The 14,729-nt window shown below is 32.2% G+C and overlaps 2 protein-coding genes and 3 non-coding genes across 5 annotated transcripts; 4 read left to right on the top strand and 1 right to left on the bottom strand.

The window, feature by feature from the left end:
- The first annotated feature begins 2,707 nt into the window (after positions 1-2,707).
- LOC132627979 (serine acetyltransferase 1, chloroplastic-like) lies at positions 2,708-4,101 on the top strand. Its single transcript, XM_060343637.1, has one exon. It carries the CDS (start codon positions 2,810-2,812, stop codon positions 3,896-3,898), a length of 1,089 nt encoding a protein of 362 aa, XP_060199620.1. The 5' UTR covers positions 2,708-2,809; the 3' UTR covers positions 3,899-4,101.
- Positions 3,844-5,196, bottom strand: LOC132626907 (putative ATP synthase protein YMF19). The gene is given in 4 exon segments (XM_060341941.1): positions 3,844-4,083; positions 4,085-4,144; positions 4,880-5,041; positions 5,170-5,196. Coding segments are annotated over 4 exon segments (402 nt in total). The 3' UTR covers positions 3,844-3,930.
- Positions 5,197-7,342: 2,146 nt separating this feature from the next.
- LOC132619358 (small nucleolar RNA Z122) lies at positions 7,343-7,434 on the top strand. The gene has a single exon (XR_009574702.1). It is a non-coding gene; the product is annotated as a small nucleolar RNA Z122 (small nucleolar RNA).
- A 768-nt stretch (positions 7,435-8,202) lies between these two features.
- LOC132619362 (small nucleolar RNA Z122) lies at positions 8,203-8,296 on the top strand. Its single transcript, XR_009574703.1, has one exon. It is a non-coding gene; the product is annotated as a small nucleolar RNA Z122 (small nucleolar RNA).
- A 775-nt stretch (positions 8,297-9,071) lies between these two features.
- On the top strand, positions 9,072-9,192 carry LOC132619428 (small nucleolar RNA snoR83). Its single transcript, XR_009574717.1, has one exon. It is a non-coding gene; the product is annotated as a small nucleolar RNA snoR83 (small nucleolar RNA).
- The last annotated feature ends 5,537 nt before the right edge of the window (positions 9,193-14,729 follow it).

A 14,729-nucleotide genomic window follows, 5' to 3' on the forward strand; every position in this document is an offset into this window, starting at 1 on the left:
ATTAACTTTATTGACGGATAAAAGTGAGACACTGAGACTCAAATTCAAATATGTCGTAATCACTTTTGGTACCATGTTGGAGTTAAAATTGGAAAAAAATGCTCAAATTTGCTTATGTATTATTCGAAATTGAGTAATTTTACATTTTGTTAGATTTTTGGTATAATATTACCTTCAAAAGAAAGTCTATTGTTTTCTTGACCTCTAGTGGAACTCCAACTTGAGGGTAATTTTAAGTTACATCAAAAGTCGGTTGATAAATTTAAATCTTTTTTTCCTTCTCTCGAAGTACGTAGAAACAGGAAGTCAACTTATTTACTCCATAGCTTCATTTATTGTAGGGGTAGATACGAAATAATTTGCTAACAATAAATATGCACATGATAAAATTAAGCCATTTCTTCTCCTCCATGGCTCCATAGAAAGTGTTCATTTTTTATGCTAGATTCCAAGGTCTTGTGGTCCACATTCATCATGTGATATTAAAAAGATCGGTCTCAATAAATCAGCAAATATTAATAAAAGTAACGCCAAGTAGTTACTTTTGAATTTTTAAAGTTCTTTTTTTTATTGGAAAACATAAAGTATCTTGGGAAATAGTTTTTGATAACCCCACTTTGAATTGTTAAATTCGTTATTGTTACATGGAGCCCTTAAATTATCACATAAATAAAAACAGGACAAAAGAAAATCTGAATTGAAATATCTAGTGTTATTACATTAGTCATCGTGGAAATAGACATAGGTGAGGCCTGGACCAACCCATATAGTCTGAATTGACAAATCAAACTATCAAAGTCACTTTCATCTCCGGCAACAAAAAGCAAGTGATTTTTGTAGTTTTTTTTTCCTCACTTGATATTTGATATTTATATTAAGACTTGATTAAATTTTAATTCGCGTAGAAAAATTCTATATTAAGAGGAAATGATCCTAACTCACATTCTAATTATCTACTAAAGAACTAATGAATGCTTATCATTTCACCCCAACCCTCATTGGTGTTATATTTATTTTTGAATTGAGCATTCAATATTCTTCATAATAATATGCGATCCCACATTTCTAATCAAGTGATTTACTTTCCTTTTCATTTCTTTCAATTTACCTACTTTCTATAATCACTTACCACATTTCTAATCAAGTGATTTACTTTCCTTTTCATTTCTTTCAATTTACCTACTTTCTATAATCACTTAGTATCACTGATTACTGTTCCGACTAATTTGGACACGACCCATTAAAGCGAGGAGCTTTTTATCAAGAATTCCTTCATTTTTTTTTTAAATTCAAAATCACTAGTTAAAGATGGAGAGATTTCATCACACCGCACCACAATAGTCTTACAGAAAAATCATTACAAAATTTTATTAAGTGTTTCAGCTAATTTTGATATGTCGTGTACGGTGTTGAGAAAAGGACCAAAATCATCCATAATGTTTGGGTTTGAATCAAAATCATACATATTCTTTCACATGGTGCACTAATAGTACATTATGTTTGCATAAGTGGTGCACTTTTAGTCACAATCCCAAATAAATTTAACGGAAAAGAACAAAAATGCCCCTAAACTTTTAGAAAAGGTATAAAAATACCCTTTATTCATCTATTTTGCTAAAACTACCCCTCAATTCACCTTTTTGGCTCATTTATTCCCCTTGACTAACGGACAACACTAATTTTTTTTTTTTAAAAAAAATTAAATTGCACATGACATTTTATTACTGAAAAATTGATTTATTCTTTTAAAAAGAAATCTGAAACCTTGGAATTTTTTTAAATTTGGAAAACTTTTTTTTAACGAGTAAAACCTTGACTAACGGACAACACTAATTTTTTTTCTTTTCAAAATGTGAAAAATTGGATTTTTATAAAAATCTGAAAAAATTAAATTTTTTATGGAAAAACTGTGTTTAAAAAAAAAAACCAGAAAACTATCTTTTTTTAAATCTAGAAGAAAATTATGGAGTATTAGTTTTGCACATTTTACTTAAAAAAACAATTAGTTTTTCAGATTTAAAAATTGAATTTTCTAAAAAAAAAAAAATGGGGTTTCCACCCGTTAATTTTTTTTTTCCAAACTTAAAAAAATTCCACATGTTTTAATGAAAATCCAATTTTGTTTTATATATATAAGGCTTACTACATTTGTTTTTTTAAAGAAATGGATGTTGAAAAATTATTTTTCCTTATTCTACAAATAACAATTTTTCAGATTTCTTTTTAAAAGAATAAATCAATTTTTCAGTAATAAAATATCATGTGCAATTTAATTTTAAAAAAAAATAAAAAAATTAGTGTTGTCCGTTAATCAAGGGGAATAAATGAGCCAAAAAGTTGAATTGAGAGGTAGTTTTAGCAAAATAGATGAATAAAGGGTATTTTTATACCTTTTCTAAAAGTTCAGGGGCATTTTTGTTCTTTTCCGTTAAATTTATTTGGGATTGTGACTAAAAGTGCACCACTTATGCAAACATAATGTATTATTAGTGCACCATGTGAAAGAATATGTATGATTTTAATCCAAACCCAAACATTATGGATGATTTTGGTCCTTTTCTCGTCCATTTAAGTGAAAAGTTTTGCTAATGAAAAGCTCTTTAATTTCTCATATTCGATCTCAAAAATTTAGTAGGAGAGAGATCTCATTCATCCCGCTATATAATTATTGTCTTACCAAAATAATCATTAGCCAATTACATTATATTTAAGTTTATTCCTTCATAGCCTTCTTTACCATATCCATTGCTTTCTCTCTCACTCTCTTCTTCCTAGCCGCTACATATTTTCTTCCATACACTTTGCTTCCATGTCCACTAATTTCCTTGGATCACCACTCCTTCACAAAAATGCAATAATAACCACTCCTTACAATAATAGCCCTCTAATGAAACTCTCCACTTTCACCATTAAAGCTTGTTTACACTCTTCAAGAACCAAAACTCCTAATCCAAACAAACCCCAAATTGATGATCATGTTTATAACTACACCAAATACTGCCAACCCAATTTCCCTGACCCTATTTCTCAAATACCCATTTCACAAAAAGAGCCAAAAATCACCAAAAAGGATGAAAAGGGAGGTGTTCTTGATTTGTGGCTAAAAATGCAAAATGAGGCTAGATTAGACATTGAGCAAGAACCCATTTTGGGAAATTACTATAAAAATTCAATCTTGGAACAAGATTGTATGGAAAGTGCTTTGGCTTACCATCTTTCAATGAAATTGAGTAATTCAAGTTTACCTAATGAGAGTCTATATGATCTTTTCATAGGGGTGCTCACAGAGGATAAAGAATTGATTTTTAATGTTGTAGCTGATTTAAGAGCTGTTAAAGAAAGGGATCCAGCTTGTATTAGTTATGTACATTGTTTCTTGAATTTTAAAGGGTTTTTAGCATGTCAAGCACATAGGATAGCACATAGGTTATGGTCTAAAAATAGAAAGATTCTAGCTTTAGTCATACAAAATAGAGTTTGTGAAGTTTTTGCTGTTGATATTCATCCTGGTGCTAAAATTGGTGGTGGGATTTTACTTGATCATGCTACTGGTGTTGTTATTGGTGAGACTGCTGTTATTGGTGAAAATGTGTCAATTTTGCATAATGTGACATTAGGTGGTACTGGTAAAGTGTGTGGTGATAGGCATCCAAAGATTGGTGATGGTGTGTTGATTGGTGCTGGAACTTGTGTTCTTGGAAATGTGAGAATTGAAGATGGTGCTAAGATTGGTGCTGGTTCTGTGGTGTTAATGGAAGTGCCTGCAAGAACTACTGCTGTGGGAAATCCAGCTAGGTTGATTGGTGGGAAAGAAAATCCAATGAAACTTGATAAAATTCCTAGTTTGACTATGGATCATATTTCACATATGTCTGAGTGGTCTGATTATGTAATCTAGATGTGTAGGATAGTTGCTTACGGACTTAGAGATCAAATATAATACAGTAGTTTGTTTTTTTCATTTCTCGTGAGCCATTTATTTCTTTGAGACAATGGACCATACTTCACATATATATGAGTGGTCTGACTATGTAATTTAGACATAGGATGGTTGTGTACGGACTTAGAGATCAAATATAATACAATCGTATGTTTTTTCCATTTCTCGTGAAACACTTATTTCTTCAACACAAGAGATGGAAATCTATTTTTGGTCGGTCAGAGGTTGGTCGGCTTTTTGTACCAACCGGCTCTAAACAGACCAACGATTTTCGGTTGGTTTTCCCCAAAAAACGATTGACTGTGATCGGTTTTCGCCCCTTTTTTTAGTAGTGGGAGTCGCTCCAAATCTTGTCCTTCCAGTGTGAAGCCAGTTGGTTCCGTTTTTTCTATATCCATGTGATCTAGTAGTATTGACCATATAATAAAAGCAAATCTTGATCCGTGGAGTCCCAAGAAGGTAAGTTCTCCAACTTGTCCAATGTTTATTTTGCCAAATACGATATACAAGTAGGACCTGCACTATGAGCAAGCTGAAGTTGTCATTGGAGAGACAGCAGTGATTGATAACAGTGTCAATTTTGCATAATGTGACATTGGGTGGCACTGGCAAAGTGTGTTGATAGGTGCTGGGACTTGTGTTCTTGGAAATGTTAGAATTGAAGATGGTGCTAAGATTGGTGCTGATTCTGTTGTGTTAATGGAAGTGCCTGCTAGGACTACTGCTGTGGGAAATCCAGCTAGGTTGATTTGTGGGAAAGAAAATCCAATCGAACTTGATAAAATTCCTAGTTTGACTATGGACCATACTTCGCATTTGTCTGATTGGTCTGATTATGTTATTTAGATGTGTAGGATTGTAATGTACGGACTTAGAGATCAAATATAATACACTAGTATGCTTTTTCCATTTCTTGTGAGCCACTTATTTCTTCGAAACGACAGATGGAAAGTCTAATTTCCTTTTTTTTCCTCAAAAAGGTCGATGACATTATTGAGATACTTCAGATAAACTACAGTATATATATGATACACCACGCTAAAACTTTTTTCTCGAAATATCTTCGAAACTGTTGGAGTCGTCTCTCCAAGCCTTTTTCTCCTAGTGTGAAATCAGTTGGAAAGCTTCAAAAGCATTTATAGGTCATGTAGTAGAGAGCAATATTGCTCGAACCCATAAAAAATGTTGGTGCTGGTGCACCCATGTCGGATCCTCTAATAATGCATTACTTTGATCCGATATGCACCAGTCGACATTATTGAACGAGCAACATACGTAAGTGTAAATGTGGAACGCTTTTGGTACTCTTTATAAAGAATAAAAGTTCCAAGTTTTTTTTCTATTCTCTTAATGTGTTTTCATGTAGTAGATTTTAGTAACTAGCTGGGATAATCCATGCTTTATCAGTTGAGATGTTAAACAATACCATATGAAACTGTTCTAATAAAAAAATACAAAAGGAGATTGCCTACCATTTGCAAATGTCCATAAAGTACTATCTGAATAAAGATTGAGCCTCCATATTCTTTCTTGCTACGAATTATTATTGAGGGGATTCTGATTTCTCAATTTGGCATAGAAATTAAATAGGTGATACAAGATATGGCAAGTCATTTTTTCCATAGGTGCAGATTATTATCAAAAGTTAAATTTGTTTTTTGAAATGCTTGAATTTGCATCTTCATCTTGGAAGGTAGTACTAGTCAAAGGGTGTAGCTTATGATAATTCAACACAAGCTGTCTCCAAATATTATGAGTCAGAACTATGTATGTTAAAAAAATTCCAGCATTCATCTGAATTTCTGCCGATGGAGGCTAGTATCAAAGATTCAAGAATTCGATTTTACAATTAAAAATCATGTATTTTACATATTCATATACGCTTGAGTCCTTGGATTTTTGAAATAGTTTATGAAGAGGTGCTTCGCATCATTGCTATTTAGTTTGACGCGGACCTGCTCTTAAAAAGTCGAGGTATTTCTAATTGTTTTTTGACACAGACAAAGTCAAGGAAATCCCCTTAAATCATTTCAATATTGAAACTTGATATCTACTTTAAGATTTTCAAAAATGTCTCTCCTTCACCAGGAAGACTATCTTTGAGTGGTTATTTGGCAATATTTTTTGCTCTAATACCATCACATCCCAAATTTCGCTTGTGTGAGCTTGCTGATACTTTCCATCTCAAGCTCGGGTAAAAGAGGAGGGTCGCATTAGGTTGACAATCAATATAAAACGAGTCAATTTACAATGAAATACTCATAATATAGAATACGTACGGACGTGCTCATCTGTGCACACATTACATCAGTGACTAAGACAAAGTTTAAATGAGATAAGAATGAAAATTCCTATAGTCGATCCCGACTTGCTCACAATTGAGACATATATAGTTGTTCTTGTTGTAGTAATCCCATCATGTCCAACCTTACAGGTAACTTCTGTTCATCTTTTCCTTAAACACACTGTTTCTTTCAACAAAAGACACAACTAAAATTTAGTGAACTCCAACCTTTGGTTATTAGCCAATGATGCATTATTAAAAAAGAGTTTAGAAAGATACATATCAATCCTTGTGGCTAATACGCAAAAAACAATGAGGTCCAGACTCTTAATTTGGGTCCTTATTAGGGGGTGATCTTTAATTTTGGTCCCTCAAATTGCTAATTTTTAATTTTTTTCCTTCGCCTAATACCCGAGGTTCCAGGTTTGAATCCCTGCTCAGTCAAAAAAAAAATCGAAAGGTAGAGTTTCGTAGTAAAATTAGGCCTATTGGGGCAAAAGTTAGACTTTAAGCAGAGGTTTGCCTTAAGGCCTAATTTTGGACAGAAGTTAAGGCAAACCTCTGCATTAAGGACTAACGTTTGCCCAAACAGGCCTAATTTTGCTACGAAACTCTATCTTATTAACTTTTTTTTTTTTTTACTGAGCCAGAGTTTGAACCCAGAACCTCAGGGTATTAGGTGAAGGACGAAAATTAAAGACCAGCCCCTTTTGAAGGAAATCCACGCAAAAAAAATGACTCTTATTTGGTCTAGTACACAAAAGCCCAAACGAAACAATGGGCCTATTTATATCCACCGGCCCAATACCCACCAATTTTACAGCTAGGTTTAGGGTTACAAATTTTTATCATAAATAAAGCTGCAACTTTGCAACCCCAGCAACCTCAATAGCTCTTTCTCTCCATAAAGTTCTAAAAAAAATTAAGTTCATACGTCCTTATTTTTTCCACAAGGTGAATTGTATTTCTTTTATTTTACTTTATTATTTTTAGATAGTTGGAATTCACTGTCCAGGTTAATTTAAATTTGTATAAAGATGAAATGCTTCTTGGAAAAAAAGTGCATATATATATACACGTATATTTTAGTTTTTGGAAACTGAGGGTTTTATTTTGTAGTTGGGAAATGATGAGAATATATCGATTATATCAGAGGCTCAGTTTATCTGTGCTTTGCTGAATAAATTTTGCACGTCAGTCTGATCCCACTTCATCTAAAAATATGAGTAGTATTTTTCGATTTTCCTACGTTTGGTTGGTCAAAATATTTTGAAAAACCTTCTCTAAAAAAATAATTTCCCTTCCTAGTAAAACACACCCTAGTTCAACTTTGTCTATTAATGTTTCTTATTTGGAGCCTCTAATATATTCTTGTGTGTTATCATCATCATCATTGAATGTGCTATGTTGTGCTGCAGATTCTATTAATGTTTATGGATGTTTTATTTGTCTACACACATTATAAGAAATTATAGGCAACACTAGATTATACAAATTTTATTTCAAAAAGTTTAAAGATTTTATATTCAGTGAAAAGCGAAAAATGTCACATAAATTTAAACAGAAAGGATAGTTCTTTCAACAAAAAACACAACTAGAATTTTGTGAAGTGAACTCCAAGCTTTTGTTATTAGTACATGGCAATGATGCAATCTCAATAGCTTAGTGTATACTTAGTATAAAAGAGCTTTAGATGCATCTAATCTTTTAGATAATTTCAAATACAATAAGGTCCAGACTCTTGTTTGGTCTAGCACACAAAAGCCCAAACGATATAAAGGGTAATATCTATTCCACATGGTGAAATAATTTTTATTTTCTAATATCATTTGATTTACGAGATTTACTGCCTTAACTAATTTAGATTTGTGCTGGTAGAAGTTTTTTATCCATTCCGTTACACCCCTTTTCATTTTTTTCATGCTATATAATTTTTTTTTTCATGCTATATGAATATTGTTTTTCAAAAACTGTTGTAGTTGGGAAATGATGAGAATATATATCGATTATATCATAGGCTCAGTCATATGTGCTCTGCTGAACAAAATATTGCACGTCAGTCTGATCCCAATTACTTCTAAAGCTTCTGTTTCATTAATTTAATATTTTTTCACTAGTTATAATTGTTTTATGCAAACAGATTTGTTATTCTGGTAGTCTAATTTTTTTCTTGTCCTGGTTAGTGAAACTAATTTAGTTTGTGAAATAAAAAGAGTTTCACACAATTTGCCTTAAGCGTGTATGAGTCATAACTCATAAATGAGCTTTTTTGGCCACTTACAAATTTACTGATTTTAATAAATCAGACTCACAAAAGGGAATGACAACATTAAGGACTATGACAATAAAGGAGCAACCTATGAAATTTGATCATATGTGCACTTATTTAAGGAAAAAAGAAAATATATTTCTGGAAAATGTTTAACGAAAAGTCTTTTTTTTTTTTTTGCTTGTTAAAAAGAAATGTTTTTAACCAAATGAAAAATTGTGATTTCCTTCACTTTTGGAAAGAAGTATATTGTTTTACAATTATCTGATATCTTAACTTTGTACTTTGTCCAATTAGTGCTCAGATATTACTACTACCATTTTTTAATTGAAAAAAAAACATCAAAATATAATCAATTTGCTAACATTATTATCGACCTTGAATAAATGTTTTATGAAATAGTCAATTTGCTCGATTTTGAAATGTTTAAGATGCTTTTACAAGAAGTTCAGATATTATCAATACAGATATTCTTAACACGTACTAGGAAATTCTCTAATATTCTTAACAAAGAATACTTTAGCCAATATTAAATTTAAATTCAGGTTATTGCTAGGCAATAATTTAGTGCTTTCATAATCCCAAATAAACTTCTCTCTGTTTATTTGATTCATGGGAGGCATATATTGATATTGGAAGTTCGCTGATAGCACCCTTTTTTTTTTCAGGGGTGTTTCAATAGTACCTCTCCATACACAAATTTATCTTAGTAGAGAATTTCATTTACGAAATTCTTTTTGAATCTTTATATGGAAAACATAGGTATAAATCCCTTGTTTTTTCTTTTTAAGTTTTTAGCTACCCAGGAAAAAGACGAAAAGAAAAGAAAAAACTTAAAGTGCTTGGAATGGGTCGGGGATTGGTTAAACGGGTGGGTTCTAAAGGAATCGGGTATTTAAAATTGGGGTGGGTCATTTTATTTTGAGCTTGCTACATATATCCCTCAGATAAAATTAAAGGCAAATTTGTGTCAAAGTATACTAAGAGATATAGTTGGGCCAAAGGTATAACCCGAAGAGTATTTTATACTGAAAGTGTAACAGTATATTTAAACTATTGTTGATAGTACTGAGGTATATTTAGCCCCTTTCCGTTAATTAAATTAAAGAATACCGAGTTATATCATTTCAAATTGTTTTGGAAAGGTCCCATGGTATAGTAGGAATTGACATGATAAGTCTGACAGTGACATGTGTGATTAAAGCTTTTATATGTTGTTAATGTAAGAAAATTTACAATTCAATCTATTAAATTACTAGAAGGATAATTATAGGTATGCCTTTTTAGAATATTGTAATTTCAAATAAAACAATTTATCTAATACGACAAATAAAATGACTTTGTGATATAAAAATTCTTACACTATGGTGTTATAACTTATTGTTGAAGGTGGTATGGAATTTCAGAGTCTTCAACATACAAATGGCATTTCTAGCCAAAACAGGTTGGATGATTTTGACACGGCCATCTTCTCTTATAGGTCGCGTTCTCGGGGCTAAATACTATTGCAACTCAGACTTTCTTAATGCGGGTGAGGGGTCAAATCCTAGCTTTATTTGGTGGTCTCTCTGTGCGCCAAAATATCATCTTCAGAAGGGATGTGCAAAGAGAATTGAAATTGGGCTTGATACACAGATTTACTATGACCCATGGCTACCAACCGGCCAATCTATGTTTATTCAAAGTGCTCCAGATGATGGGTTCATGAATCTTTTTGTTGCGGACTTGATAGATAATGATACAAGAAAATGTAACCCTCTTTACTATAGCTGAGATAAATTGTATCAAAACCAATCACCTGGGATGATCGTTGGATGTAGAGGCTAGATAGACAAGGAAGATATACTGTTAAGAGTAGGTATTTGGTGCTACAAGAAAATAATATCTCTAGTTCAGATGGCGATATTTTGAAGAAAATATGGAAGCCAAAATGTCACCAAAGGTCTTAAATTTTGCTTGGCGTGCATTGAAAGGAGTATTACCAATAGGTGATAACGTACTTGCTCGAAAGGTCCTTTAGCAGAATGTTTGTCCTGCACGCCTTCAGGAAGCCGAAACAATCTTTCATTGTCTAGTAAAGTGTAATACAGCAAATCAGGTTTAGCTTAAGTCTTCTTTGGGCTGGCGGCCGACGGAAAACTCGTTAATGGACTTGTTTAAGACACTAGTACTGTGACGCGTGATCAACTTCATGAGGCTATCATGCTCCTTTGGGAGATATGGAATGCTCGTAACAACCTGATCTGGAATGGTAAAAATACATGGCCAGACACTGTCATACATCGAACCAGTCGCTTCTGACAAGAGTGGACTGCGGCACCTATTAGTATTAATATTTACTCTGTGTTTGAACCTGATTTTATTGTTAAATGGTTTTGTCCTGATCCGAGTATTCTAAAATGCAACATTGATGCTTCGTGTGATATTATCTCTGGAAAGGCAGGGGCCGGTATGTTGATCTATGATACTCGTGGAAATTTTGTCAGAGGATTTAGCTCACCACTTAAAGCTTCATATGATGCGCTAATGGCTGAAATCCTGTCAGTCCGTGAAGCTTTGAGCTGGTTGAAGAACTACTACTGCACATCCCCGATTGTTGTTGAGATGGATTGTCTTTTGGCGAAGCAAGCATTGGAAAAAACTGAGAGCGGCAATTCTTGTTTTGATATTATTGTGCAAGATTGTAAAGCACTCATGTATGACTTTACATCTATATCCTTGTCTTTTGAAAAACGGTCAGCGAATCAGTGTGCCAATATGTTAGCCCAGGCTACAGGTTTTATGTCTGATGCTATGGAGTGGATTGCGCATCCCCATCTTTGATTCATGATGTATTCATTTACGATTCGAATAACAATTGAGTTTATTGCTTCTTTTTAAGAAGAAGAAAAAAAACTTATTGCTGAAGCTGGGAATCTACCATCTTTTGGATATATATGAAATATATTTACAGTCACAATTTAAAGATTTAATATAAATGTATTTGTTAGAAAATTATATTTTTATCTAATATCTCAAAAATAAAAGGATTATTTCTAATGTTTTTATTGGCTTTAATACAAAAGACTTAATTATACTTTATTAGCCTTAATGGTAGCATTTCATAATGGAAAACATTTGTCCTTTGCCAAACGGTTTATAAATTAAATATGGTCATTTGACAAATTGCTTTTATGGTCTTTATTATTCTTAAATATTTGTATGGCAGATATTAGAAGCTCTAAGTTGATATATATCATACATTATCGGTTCATCTTGGAGGTGTGAAAAAAAGTACTTCTTCTCATTATGTATTGTTGGGTTTTTATGAGATAAATCTTTGTTAGATTCTGGCTCCTAGTTTTGTACTAGAAGAGCTTGTTGAATCCTGGGGGATACACTCATACCGGGTGAAATATCCCTAAGGACAGTGTCATTGCCATGCCTCAAGCTACGAAGAATTCTCTACAATTGTTCGTGATGAAGGGAAGTCTCTACAAGTGTTCGTGTAAAAGAAAAGTCCCTACACGTGTTCGTGATGAAGTATTTTTCGTAAGATTTCCAACAATCTTAAGGATATTTCAGACTTTGTTCTTATGAAGGATACCAATTACGAACGGTATAACATTTCTACTACTGCTTATGTTTTTGTATAACATAATATCAAGAATAAAGGTATGTGCTCAAACTTCTTGATATATGTTACTGTCTATATATAAAAAGTTTTACATATGTATGTTAACATTATTTTGTCTTTACTGGCATGAATTAGTTTTTGCTTATACCACTTGATGTGTATTTAGGGTACATGTATTTAAGTAATTTTTTATTACTCAATTTTGACATACAGTGACATATGAAAAATAATGGTTACCTATATGGTTGAGGAAGTTAAAAGTAACTACGTGTGTATTATATTTTAGACCTTACAAATGTGAGATCTTTGTGGTAACAAATTATATTATGATATATTGTATTTTTGGTTGAAGAACCTTATGATAAAAACAAATATATATATTTGCATAGCTCTTGGTCATTTGGGTGAATGTTGAATAATGCTTGGTCTTTCTTCATATAACTATGAGCAATTTATTTGAGACCAATCTTTAATGGAAATAATAATTATTTTGTGTGTGGCAAATTAAGCCAATATATTCCTCAATGTAGAAGAAGATTCGGAGAAATGATAATCCTGCTAAGTAAAATAAAATTGACTAAGCGGATGATATAAATTATTGTGGTCATTTCTCAAGCGAATCTTGTGGCTAATGTGAGAGATTTTGTGTTAGACCAAAATCTTGTGGCTAATGTGAGCATATTTGTGCTAACATAATTTTGTGTTCTACACCCAAGTGGAAGAAGAAGAATGATTTATTTATGTTGGTGATTCTAGAACTAATTAAGTTCTTGAAATGAAAAAGTTCTTCTTACAATATTAAAAAAAAAAAAAAAAAAATTAGCAGTAACTAAGGTGGTGCATCTTCTTAATAGTTGAACTAATTTGATTTTTGTGAGATTATTAGGAAAAGTGGGGGTGAAAGTTTCATTTGAATCTAATAAATCTTGTGTTAACCAAAAACAATGTTTTTATAATCAATGAGTATTGTAACCATGATGTATCTGTCTCTAATAAATTTCAAGATGAAAATTTTAATATTTTGTGTACTTGACTGATCATATGATTTATTTAGATTTGAGCATGTTAGTTGAAAATACGAGTTTTAAGGTTTTCTTATGTGGAAAAAAAAAAACCTCCAAAGTTATTATTTTAAATATTATATTAATGGATCTTTGCTATATTAATCATATGTTTGATTATGTTTCTTATATAACCGATCATTTGAATGATGTATCTTTGAATTCAAAGAGGTGAAAAATATGTACCTGATACTATTACTGACAAGGTCTTTGAAGGCTTTTGTGTTGATATGATTTTTCTAATAGCCTTAATGACTTTCATATAACAGTTACAAAATGTTAATCATTTGATCCATTAAAATCATTAAAGTCAATTGCTATATTGCCGTTACTGGCAATCAGAGGCAGTGTTATAAGCTATAAAATTAGCCTGCAATTATTTGTATTCTTCATCTATATATACTATATTTAGATTGAAATATTTGAAAGTGTGGGGTGTCTTGCTAAGATTATGCTAAACGATGCTAAGAAAAGAAAAATAGGTTTTAAGATTTTTAATTGCATGTTGATACAGTGTTGCATCACAGATTTTGGAAATGATGATTTCAAAGAAATCTTTGGATGATGATCTTTACTCTCTATTGTTGACACTATTGGAATTAATTATTGTAAATGGTTGTTGTACTAGAGAGATAATATGATGCAGAGATAATATGATGCTAAGTGGATCTCAAAATTTACATGTGGTTATGTGTTTATTCTTGGTGGGATGCCATAACATGAAAATCAATTAAATGGAATTTATTATTTTGGAGTTGATTGGTGATGAGGCTAAGTGGTGAAGAGACCTCTTTGTAAGTATTCCTATTGGGATAAAATCAACATGTATATATTGTGGTTGCCAAACAACATTAGTTGTGTGAGAAAATAATTTCTTAATAGCGCTATTGTGAGATGTGATAATTTTTATAATTGTGTGAAGTCTGAGGTGAATTTGGCCAATTCACAAGACTAAAAGAAACATCGAGGGGAATGAGACTTTTGTCATTTGAGAAGATTAACAATGATGGTAACTCAACCTATGTGATTGGAGATCCCATGAATTAGATTCATATGGGTAATAACAAGTCATTAGTTGATCAAAAGTGCACTATTAAACTATGTCTCTTCCTATGGTGTGTGAATATAGTGCAAATCTGCAAGGTAAAATGAGGTTGAGCTATAAACTCTTAATCCATTACCATATCCTTTATAGGTGGTGTATTGCTCTGCAGAATACACTTGATGGGTGGACCTATATGAGTGTGGAGTGGTGCCGCTCCTATAAAATTGTGACGGATTTCTAGAGCACTCATGAATACCAAGACACGCGCATGACCTCTTAGCGCAAAACCGCGATAACGACAAAGACTGTGCGAGTATAATGTGATAGAATAGACCCTAGACTTACAAAAGAATTTTTGGTTCATAGAAGTTCTAAACTTCACTAATTATTCTGTAAGTTTAATCTTATTTTATCTAGGTCTGGTTCATAGTCTACGGGACACCAGATTCGATGCATTGTACTCAGATGTGAAAACCCAACAAAATTTCTTATTTTATTTCTTCTATTATTTTTG

Source organism: Lycium barbarum, chromosome 1 (assembly GCF_019175385.1).
Source record: "Lycium barbarum isolate Lr01 chromosome 1, ASM1917538v2, whole genome shotgun sequence".
Classification (NCBI taxonomy): Eukaryota; Viridiplantae; Streptophyta; class Magnoliopsida; order Solanales; family Solanaceae; genus Lycium; species Lycium barbarum.